Raw genomic sequence first — 10935 nt, 5'->3', positions numbered from 1 at the left:
AACTATTTCATATATGAGACAGTTCTACCAATCACTGATACAAAAAACTCGTCAATTGACCAGTTGGTGAAACTGTTTCAGTCCTGAGTATTTTCTTAAAAGAGCTGTTGGCGCACATACATGCGTGTATTATGTTTACGCGCGTCACGCGTTCGAACGAACCTTGACATTCTCGCGGGTAAAGTCACTAGATTAACAAAGTACCGCAATTTTGATCTCAATAAGATAAGATGGAGCATAAATGGCATCCGATAGTGCAGATAGTGCACACTTTGTGTAGCTATCTATACTAAGTGCAATTTTTCTAATCTTGATCCTGGTTTGTCCTGTGTCCTGTTGTGTGTGAGGTGAGAAAACTCCTTCTGTTGCGCAGAAAAAGAAGAAAATATCAAAAATGCCAGGTTGTTGCGTGGAGAAATGCAACAATCGCAGCCTATATCTATACTATCGGACGCCATTTTTGCTCCAGCTTATTTTGAGATCAAAATTGCGGTACTTTGTTAATCTAGTGACTTTAACTAAAAAGAACGGATTTCATAAGGTCTGTTCTTTTTAGCTTTTAGGCCCAGTTCCATAATCCGAGTTTAAGTAGTGAATGGACCAATCAGGACCCAGTTTAACGTATTAAACTCGGATTAACTCGAGTTGTGGAACCGGGCCTAAGTTAAACTAACTTGACCTGAGATTTCGCGTTTATGCTGTCAGTTTATGAAATTTGCGGCATATTTTTTAGAGGTTATTAGAATAGCTTATATTTCGTGTTTTTTCCCAAGAAATTTAATCTTTTCCTTAATTAATATCTTTTTTTTATTATTTGTAGTGGATCTCAAATATGCAACTAATCTTTACATAAATCATTTATAAGAAACAAAATTTTAGATTTTAAAATTATATGTATAAGAAAAAATTACACTTATTTACATAAGCATTTTTTTGCAATTTACATATTTTGTAAACGATGGACATGTAAAAAAAATTTATCTAAGCATTATTTTTTCCATATTATTAAGTTGAATAGTATTTTATTTTCCGGAATTTTTCAATTATAAAGGAATTGCCAGGAAAATGGCACAGGACATGGAAATCATTGAATTGATGTCGGATGAAGATGAGAAAACAGAAAAACCTAAATCTAAAGCATGCAATAGTAATTGCGTTAATTTTAAATGTTGTTCTGGAATAAATATGATGGTAGCATCATCCTTTGCATGTGCTTTTTATGGAGTTTCGATTGAAAAAAAGAAAAAACGTGTAATTTGTAAAGAATGTTTTGAAGCTGCATTGCAACATCAGAGGGTAATTTTCTGAAAATATTATTTCATAAAAAAATAATATAATAATATATCAGAGAGAAATACTAATATTATTCTTACTATCTTTCTTACTATTCTATTTATAGCAACTGGTAACAGCTCTTGTAGAGAATAAATCACTATTAGACTGTCATTTTCCCGATCATACAATGGAAGTAGAAATTTCTGATAGTGATGACTCTGATGATGAGAAGAAAAAGGAATTGGATGATGGTATTTTGGATTGAACTTTTGATATTTTATTTTAAAATAAAAAATATCAAATTTTCTTAAATATCAAATTAAGTAAATTAGTAAAACAAAAATTATAATTGTCTTTTCTATTTTTCTCTTTTTGTAGAATATATATCAGAAGATATACTCGTAGATATTAAGGATAAATTAGATGATACATTATTGCATATTTTCAAGAAGTATAATATAAAACAGCATACTAAAACTGTGTATAAAACTATGGAAAAAAAATGGCAAGACATACGTGGTAAGATTACAGAAAATATGAATCTTTATATTTTTTTTTATTTAAACAAGATAAGATATTTAAATAAGATAAATTTTGTATCATATGCATTAACAGCAACAAATGAATCTCTTCATACTGAAATACGGGAAGTAATGCATACCATGGATAAATTACGCAATAAGTTATATGAAGATTTTAGGCCACAAATTAAAATGCTTGAGGAACTTCAAATAAACGACGGAATTACGGAAAACGTTCATCCGCTTGTAGCAACGAAAAAAGTAACTCAAGTACGCATTCCATCTGCCACACTATCACAAGATAATCAGTTGGAAGTTTTAGCAATTGAGCCATCAAACATCACGAAAGCAATAGTTCCTAAATTACCGCCAAGCGGTTTTCTCGTAAAATCACCTCCGAAAGTAGATAGTATAGTTTATATTATGAAAAATCCAGTTATGCCATGGATTAAAGCAAAGGTATAGGGTTTGTATAATTTCCACCTTAAAATATTGTTTTTTTTTCATATTTTTTTTTTCATATTTCTATCAGACAAATAAAAAAAGATTATAATACAGGAATATTTGTACAGGTCCAAGTTATAGTCACAACAAATCCATGGAGTATTCGTGTAAAGCTATTGCAAAAAAAGTATAATGCAGCAATTAAAACTATTTCTGGTAAGCAGCTAGCAGTAGCAGAATCATGTCAAGTTATGATTCCGGTTGGAACACGAGTTGTGGCTATATTTCACGATATTACTTCTAGTAATTATTATAGTGGAATAATTGCTGAACCACCAAAATCTACAAACAAATATAGGTAAATGTTCAGGAGTTTTGTTTTTATTCACAAATTTATTCACAAAGAATAAATGAAAATAGTTCTATCAATTTTGCAAGTTTTGTCATATATTATATCACATATTATATAATATATTACATTAATTTTTATTGCAGATATTTAGTGTTCTTCGACGATGGTTATGCTCAGTATGTCACTCATAAAGATATCTTTCTGGTTTGGGAAACCTCGCTACGAATTTGGGAAGATGTTCCCAGCGAATCGCGAGATTTTGTAAAAAAATACTTGGAATCGTATCCCGAAAGACCAATGGTGAAACTGCAAACAGGCCAAATGGTCAAGACCGAATGGAAGGGCAAATGGTGGCTCGCGAGAGTCATACAGGTCGACGCAAGTTTAGTGCAAATGCATTTTGATGCTGATAAGAGAACCGAATGGATTTATCGTGGATCAACTAGATTAGGTCCTTTGTATCTCGAAATTCTAAAAGCTAATACTAGACAACAACTTCAACAGTCGGGCAATGCGCACGCTCGACATCGTATTCCTGCTGTTTCTAATGTAAGCAAATCATTTTCGAGAAACACATCAATGTGCGATATTCAAAATATTAAATTTAAAAAAAAACTCATGAATATCATCTATTTATAAATAACATAATTTTTGCAGAAAAGTAATTTACCTTATGTTGAATATACATCTAACGTGGAAGAAGATGTATCACAAAATGTACAGGTAGAAAAAGCAACAATTACTACAAGCATAGCATCCAGTACATCATCTACTATACCACAACAATCGCGTGCTGTAGCTAAAAAAAGTACTGCTAAAAGGCAAAATAATTTAGATAGCGCAACATATAATTCTATGATAGAAGCAAAACCGTCGCATAGTATCGTTGTAAGTAAATAATAATTAATACAATCTAATTTCTCTAGTTTAAGACATGCTCATATATTTATATGCTATATTTGGTCTAGTTTTACCATACACAGAGGAAATATGAACCAAAGAAATATGTTTCTCACAAGTGTGGATCAAAGTGTATCAAAAACATCAAAGTTTCACACGACGATCTCAAAGGACTTTCTCCACTCTCTGTTCCTCTCTTATGTGGCTGGCATCGTCAGCTTTGTAAATATTCTAAGGGCAAAAAAGTTATAATTTATCAAGCGCCGTGTGGCGTCAGACTACGAAATATGGAGGAGCTACATCGTTATCTTCGCATGACTGACAGTACATTGTCTGTTGATCTGTTCGATTTTGATTATTGGGTGCGTGCCTTCGCAGATTTTATCGTAGAGAAGTGCTTCATCAACATCAAAGTAAGTTATTTATATTAAAATTTAAAAATGTATTTAAAATATTTACAGAAGTATGAAAAATTGTCAATATCTCATAAAAATATATTATCTCATATAAATATATTAATATAAAATGTAAATGTATTAAAATATATGAATAATATGGTAATTTGATATTTAATAGGATCTCAGTTACGGCGTGGAAAATGTAACGATACCATGCGTGAATGAATTGGATCACACTCAACCGGATACTATAAGATACACCACAGATCGAGAGCCAACGGAAGGTGTTAATTTAAATTTGGATCCTGCGTTTTTATGCAGCTGCGATTGCGAGGACGATTGTCAAGTATGGACTATAAAATTACTATGATATAATGCAAATTCGTATTATTTTATTTTATTTACATTACATATAATAATAGGATAAAACAAAATGTCAATGCTGGCAATTAACTATACAAGGAGCAACTCTTGGAGGAAAAGTGCCAAATACCGATGTTGGTTACATTTATAAACGTTTGCCCGAACCGGTAACTACGGGAATTTACGAATGTAATTCGGGATGCAAGTGTTCGGTGAAAACATGTCTCAATAGAGTAGCGCAGCATCCTCTCGGCTTAAGATTACAAGTGTTTAAAACGGGACCTCGTGGTTGGGGCATAAGATGCCTCAATGACATTCCTCATGGCACTTTTATCTGCATATATGCAGGGAGATTACTCACTGAACAGGTTTGAATAATTAGAATTAATTTCAATCTGCCTATCAATTTATTAATCTATTTTTTGTTTACTTACACCTGTTAATTTATAGGGCGCAAACGAGGGAGGTAAAAATTATGGCGATGAGTATCTAGCAGAGTTAGATTATGTGGAGGTGGTAGAAGGATTCAAGGAGGGTTATGAAAGCGATGTTCTCGAACCAGAAATGCCGCTACCAGCCGCGAAAGATGATAAGAAAAAACCTAACGACACCGATGAGGAAGATAATACGAAGGAAAACACTAATGACTCAGATGAAGATTTCAACATCGATAATTACGTAGCTGACAATAATGAGTTAGAAACAACTGCAGAATCTTCATCTATCAGGTGTTTATTGCCTGTCTAATTCTATCTTAAATGACAACTTCTGTATTTTCTAAAATGTTATTATTACATAAAATATATAAGAATCTATTTTTTATAATTGTATATTATATTTTTTAAAATTATAATATTCGATGGAAGTGGAAAAAAATTGCAAGAGCTTTTTGTTATGTCAGGAAACGTCTAAGAAAACGGAAAAGAGAAGATGTAGATTATCAACTAGATGCGTCCGAAGAAAATAGTGAGGACGGAAGCACGAAAGGTTCGGAAAATACAACAAAATCATCCACCATTGAAATTCTAGATACAATTAATATAAGTGATGATGATGAAAGCAGAAACGATGTAAGAAGAGAACCAAGTAGATTCGAACCGAGTGTAGAACCACAGCAAATAGAAAGATTAGCATTCAAATCTGTAAGAGATTATTTCGGTGAAGATGAAGCCGTTTATATCATGGATGCCAAAACGACTGGAAATATTGGTCGTTATTTGAATGTGAGTAAAAAAAACTTTTTATATTATATTTAAAACATAAATTTTAAACTTTAAAAATATACTTCAATATTTATCTTAGTATTTAATGATTTAACATTTCGTGATATGTGAATTCTTAATGTGCTAAAATATGTATGTCATTTTTATCTAAATATTTTTTCAGCACTCCTGCGATCCAAACGTGTTTGTACAAAATGTTTTTGTCGATACGCACGATGTGCGTTTTCCGTGGGTGGCATTTTTCGCTTTACAATACATAAAAGCTGGACAAGAACTAACATGGAATTATAGTTACGATGTAGGAAGTATACCGGGTAAAGTAATAATTTGTAAATGTGGTGCAGCGAATTGTCGAGGACGTCTTCTATAAACTTTGTATTTTGTAGTTCTTTGTGAGAATACAATTTATGTATTTTAACAAAATTGACAATTAATCTTATGTAATATAATATGTATATATATCATATTACTGCCATCATTTAAGAAAAATTCATAAGATATAAAAATATATGTTACATATAAGAGATAGTATGTTATATTATTTCATTTGCATAAAAATTTGCTATAAATATCTATTTGATTTTCCATTACATTCATTTATATCCACTTTTGATTTTTTATGAATTATTTCAGCGAATCATATTATGTTAATGCTTCAATAATATTAATGATTAAATTATTTCAATAATTAGATAAAGATGATTTTTAATAATATAATAAAAATATATTCTTTTTATTTAAGATCTGAGATTTAGAGAGTTTGGTATAATTGGATGTGAAAACGAAATCATGTGTTCATATAACAATGATGTATTTATTATTTTTGATTATTGTACATCCTTAGCATTCATTAGATACGTTACACCTTGTTAATGCATTGCAAATGTATTATTTCTTTTTTATCGCAATTTATACATATCTCGTTCAAAACTCAATGCACAAGTATCTCAAAGGACAGTTTAGCGCTTTGTTTCAGAGTATAAGGAATCCCACCGACTTAATCACCAAAATATCAGGCATAAAATGGAGATTAAGATATTATAAACAATTGCGAATTTACATAAAAATGTATAAAAAAGTTTTCAGGAAAGTTTTTTATAAATTAATAACAAACAATATATGCACCACCTTAGAGAATATATCAAAATACGTTATATTTTATGTGTATATATGTATACGTGTCTGTGCGTGTATGTGTGTATGTTATGTATGATGTGAAGATTTAAACTAATTTTCTTAACCGGTCGCAATTATGCGCGCGAAATAATATCTTATTATTCTAAACCTGTAACTTATATAAGTGTACTTAGAACCATGAAGAATTAATTATCACGAGAAGAATATAATTTCTTCATTGTACACTCTGTCGACATGCAGTACATTTTATTATTATTATTATTATTATAAAACAGTATCCACGTACCTATGTTCATTTAATTTAAAATGCTTAAATACGATATCCTAGTCATCATAGGCGAGAAATTAAAACAAAGCTGCGGTGGAATAGTCTCTCTCTCTATAAGGAGGAACATTAACGTATTAAAATAACAAAATTATTTCGCGTTTTGATTAGCTTTATGCTAGTGGAGTTTCAAAAGTTGTTTAATCTCGTCTTTCTCAGCCGCATCCAGATAACTTGTACCATCTGGTGTTAAACCGTCCGGTTTAGCGCCTTTCTCCAACAATAGCTTTACACAGTTTGTATGTCCCTCCCAGATTGCCGCCAGTAATGTTGTAATTCCATGCTTATCTGTAGCCTATAAAAGATGAAACTATGAGATTTTGCTATATTTAGCAGTATGTATGTTGAATTATATAGATAATGAATAAAAAAATAATTGCTATTGTATCAAGAAAAATAGTTAGTATCAAGAAAATAATTATCTATGAACAATTCTAAACAAAATATAAAAAAATTACATCATATCATATACAATTAACTAATATAACTATGATATTAATAATTTAACTATGATATTAATTGCTGTTTTAATTGCTATTTTAATTGTTTATATTTAGATATATAACTTACATTAGCATTCGCTCCCTTGTCCAACAAATATCTAACGACTTCGCTTTGACCATAATCTGCTGCATAATGTAGTGGCGTTCTTCCATCAATCATTTGATTTACATCAATATTCTACAAATAACAATAATAACAGGTGACAAAGTATATCTTTTTAATGTTAGACCTAAATTAACAAATATATAATTAATTGATATATGTAATAAAAAATTTTACTGATACGTTATTGAAGTTATAATATAATTATTATAATTATTATAATAAATTATTATAATTATTATAATTATTATAATTATTATAATTGTAAGATAGCTTGTTAATTTATCTTGTAATTTTCTTCCAAATATGATAAGTAACAATTCTAAAATGTATTACTGTGCTATAAGATTTATTGTAATTTTGAAATTGCATTCAGGATTAAATTTCGAAGAAATAATATATGGACGCTTAAGAGGTGAACTTGCAAGAGAGAAGAAAGATTAAAATTTGTTAGTGGCAGATAAATGAGGGGACATGTCATTGTGTTATAATTGCACTGCTCCCATATACTTCCGGCATCAAGGTACGCTATTATTTTCCAATTGTTGGAACGATCTCTTTCGCGTGTACTTAATGATATACATGAAGACGTTACGCATAATCGCCGCGATCGGAATACGTGTAATTTTTCAAAATTTAATTTTATATACGGTGTCATATTTGCCTTGTTTTCGACGATATCTCGCACTTGCTCGAGATCGCCGTTTTTTATTCCCCAGACGAGTTCGCTCATTCTCGTTGTCGTCGTCTTTTGCGGGTCTACACGACGAACGGTTGTATGTATACACTGCGTATTTTTCCACTTTTTTCCTTCGGTTTCACTTATCCGTTTCGTACCACAATCATTCGCCCATGAAATTTGACGCAAGTCTCCAAGCGACACTGATACCGAGGGTCTCGTTGTATGTGTACTGACAATTCGTACAGGTTATCAACTTACGAGAGCCAAAGACACTATCAGTTTTTCTGGCGCCATCTAATTATATACTATGTTTCTATTTTCTTTTCCAGTTTTATTCATATTAATTTTGTCTGTAAAAAGAAACGAACAATTAAAATTAATATTATTTTAAAATTAATAAATATATATTTAAAACGTTCTTTTTTGAAAAAAAAAATTTTACCGAAAAGATAAGCTTTATCAATTTGTAGGAATCGCTAGTTGATCACCACTGATGGATCATATGGCACGTCGACTGACTTCAGACAGTTGCGATCTATAGGATGGGAAAGGCAAGAGCGAGTTAAATTAAGGAATCTCGAGAGGCTTTGAGCAATGTTTAGCTTTCATTCTGACTTGTAACGATTAATATTTATTTTTCTTCATTTAAAGATTATATAAGACAGAATGGCATCGATTGTTCGCGTTAGTATCGCGAGAGTCGGATACAATAACTTTACCAGACAGTTATGTAAGGTTAGTATTGATAAAGTGTCAACAGATTTTATTTTTGGAAACATTTCACAGAATAATTGAATGACGCCAATAATTGAATTAATCATCATATAATTGATATTCATCATAAAAGTAGATCTCTCTATAGATGACATTGTAAAATCTTAAATAATGTAATATAAATATATGCACATTTTGTCAATTGTCAATAGTTTATATGGATTATGCAGGTAACAACCACCAGCAATGTAATGCAAGTAGCATTCATCTCACATAAGTCAAGACGAGTCGATCGACGACGACTTCCACCATTCGATTACTTGAACAAACAATATGGTTTCTGGGCTCAGCTTTTCGATCCGATGGTCGATCGATGCGACGAAAATAGTAAGGTAATCGTTGTTGAAGGTCCGATCGCCGCAGGAAAGTCGAAGCTGGCCGCGAGATTAGCAGAAGAATTCGATATGGTTTATTTACCACCACCGACCTTCGACGAATATTATATAAATGAATATGGATACGATGTGCGTACGCTAGATGACAGACTGTCTCTATCAACGCAATCATGTGATGTGCAAAAATTCCTGACGAATCCTGAACATCCCAATGTGCCCATGTTTCAATTTCATTATTTTCAACTCAAATTTGATCAATATATTACTGCCTTGTTACACTTGTTATCAACCGGTCAAGGAGTAGTGCTCAGTCGCTCTTTCTACAGTGATTATATATTTGCAAAAGCAATGACAAATGCTGGTTATATGCGTCAAGAAGCATTGAATTTTTACATTGATATTGTAAGAATTGCAAAATTAATGATGCTGAGGCCTCATTTAATTGTTTATTTGGATATACCTGTTGATGTAGTCAAGGTAGTTTTATTTTATAGTATATCAGACTTTTAACTCTCTCTCATAGATCAATTTACATTTAAAATATTTTATGTTAATTTCTATGCTTAACATTTACAGGAAAAAATAAAAAAGCGTGGTATACCATATGAAATAAATTCAAAGGTACTTACACCAGAGTATCTTCAAGATATCGAAGATATATATAAGCAGGATTATCTGAGAGATGCTGTAACACATTCTCATGTACTAATCTATGACTGGACAAATGAAGGAGATATTTCTACTATTACTGATGATATTGAGTCATTGAATTTTGATTACGATAAGAAAGTTGAGAAAATGTCAGATTGGACATTTGAAAATGTTCAGGAGCTTCGAACTAAAAGACAAATTTATACAGACAGATTTTACTTGCACGCCGATTATATGAGAAATGAATTTAAAGTACCAGAGTTGCTCTATACACCAGAGCAAGATGAAGAATTATCTACAATGCTGCAAACAGTGTGTATATACAATACAAGAGATTTATTTACAATAGAAATTCATCAATTATGCAAGTCATAAATTATCATTTAATCATAATATAATAAATCATATATACAATATCTCATAAGAAGATAGATTGATAAATAAAAATATGTGTTTAGTTGTATTATAAACATTAAATTATATAAAAAACAAAATTTAATCTTCCCGGTTTGGATTCGTCATATATAATTATTATTTTTGTTACAGGTACCTGGAAATAAATATACTAAAGGATACAACACTTCTTTAGGAGACAAAAATGTTCTATGGAAATTTCTTCCAGATTCTGTTATTAGGGCTTTAAGAAAAACTCCGCGCGACTTAGAAGTAGCAAGAGAAGAAATTAAGAAACTTAAGACTGCTTCAATGCAGTGAGAGAATGCAGTGAGATGGTATATCTAGAAAAAATAGAGCTTGTAAACAGTCAGGTAAAAAATAAATTTTAATTATAATCAATAAATTGGGAAACTCGTGGCTCTTTTCATCCTTGATTTTTATCAAATTACCTCCAGCTATTTCATTATTACACTTTTGTAGCAATAGTAATTATTAATTTCTTGACAGTGCTTTCAAAATTAAATCTATTCCTATAATTTTTTTTCGATATAGT

General features: G+C 30.9%; 3 protein-coding genes across 3 annotated transcripts; 2 read left to right on the top strand and 1 right to left on the bottom strand.

The window, feature by feature from the left end:
• Positions 1–694: 694 nt before the first annotated feature.
• Positions 695–5943, top strand: LOC105256000 (histone-lysine N-methyltransferase eggless). Its single transcript, XM_011265601.3, has 14 exons — positions 695–735; positions 1052–1296; positions 1400–1526; positions 1654–1794; positions 1891–2255; positions 2369–2598; positions 2736–3141; positions 3250–3480; positions 3561–3905; positions 4069–4236; positions 4313–4621; positions 4704–4981; positions 5155–5476; positions 5640–5943. Exons 1-14 carry the CDS (start codon positions 696–698, stop codon positions 5844–5846), a joined length of 3414 nt encoding a protein of 1137 aa, XP_011263903.2. The 5' UTR covers position 695; the 3' UTR covers positions 5847–5943.
• A 320-nt stretch (positions 5944–6263) lies between these two features.
• LOC105255998 (myotrophin) lies at positions 6264–8459 on the bottom strand. The gene is made up of 3 exons (XM_011265600.3): positions 8209–8459; positions 7509–7619; positions 6264–7233 (listed from the first exon to the last, which is right to left on the bottom strand). The coding sequence occupies exons 1-3, from the start codon at positions 8275–8277 to the stop codon at positions 7057–7059; spliced, it is 357 nt and encodes a 118-aa protein (XP_011263902.1). The 5' UTR covers positions 8278–8459; the 3' UTR covers positions 6264–7056.
• Positions 8460–8717: 258 nt separating this feature from the next.
• On the top strand, positions 8718–10830 carry LOC105255997 (NADH dehydrogenase [ubiquinone] 1 alpha subcomplex subunit 10, mitochondrial). The gene is made up of 4 exons (XM_011265599.3): positions 8718–8961; positions 9171–9812; positions 9912–10298; positions 10533–10830. The coding sequence occupies exons 1-4, from the start codon at positions 8893–8895 to the stop codon at positions 10698–10700; spliced, it is 1266 nt and encodes a 421-aa protein (XP_011263901.1). The 5' UTR covers positions 8718–8892; the 3' UTR covers positions 10701–10830.
• The last annotated feature ends 105 nt before the right edge of the window (positions 10831–10935 follow it).

This window comes from Camponotus floridanus, unplaced genomic scaffold (assembly GCF_003227725.1).
Source record: "Camponotus floridanus strain SB8 unplaced genomic scaffold, Cflo_v7.5 scaffold59, whole genome shotgun sequence".
In the NCBI taxonomy this organism is placed as follows: domain Eukaryota; kingdom Metazoa; phylum Arthropoda; class Insecta; order Hymenoptera; family Formicidae; genus Camponotus; species Camponotus floridanus.
Note: the sequence above shows the minus strand (reverse complement) of the source record. Positions and strands in the feature narration are given on the sequence as shown.

Bases quoted from the DNA above. Each gene is read 5' to 3' on its own strand.
- LOC105256000 (XM_011265601.3), top strand. From the start codon at position 696: ATGCTGTCAGTTTATGAAATTTGCGGCATATTTTTTAGAG. The intron at 2,256-2,368 runs GTATAGGGTTTG...ATATTTGTACAG, and splicing joins TGCCATGGATTAAAGCAAAG to GTCCAAGTTATAGTCACAAC. The intron at 4,622-4,703 runs GTTTGAATAATT...GTTAATTTATAG, and splicing joins GGAGATTACTCACTGAACAG to GGCGCAAACGAGGGAGGTAA.
- LOC105255998 (XM_011265600.3), bottom strand. From the start codon at position 8,277: ATGAGCGAACTCGTCTGGGGAATAAAAAACGGCGATCTCGAGCAAGTG. The intron at 7,620-8,208 runs GCAAATATGACA...TGTTATTTGTAG, and splicing joins GAGATATCGTCGAAAACAAG to AATATTGATGTAAATCAAAT. The intron at 7,234-7,508 runs GTAAGTTATATA...CATCTTTTATAG, and splicing joins ACAAGGGAGCGAATGCTAAT to GCTACAGATAAGCATGGAAT.
- LOC105255997 (XM_011265599.3), top strand. From the start codon at position 8,893: ATGGCATCGATTGTTCGCGTTAGTATCGCGAGAGTCGGATACAATAAC. The intron at 8,962-9,170 runs GTTAGTATTGAT...TGGATTATGCAG, and splicing joins TTACCAGACAGTTATGTAAG to GTAACAACCACCAGCAATGT. The intron at 9,813-9,911 runs GTAGTTTTATTT...TAACATTTACAG, and splicing joins TACCTGTTGATGTAGTCAAG to GAAAAAATAAAAAAGCGTGG.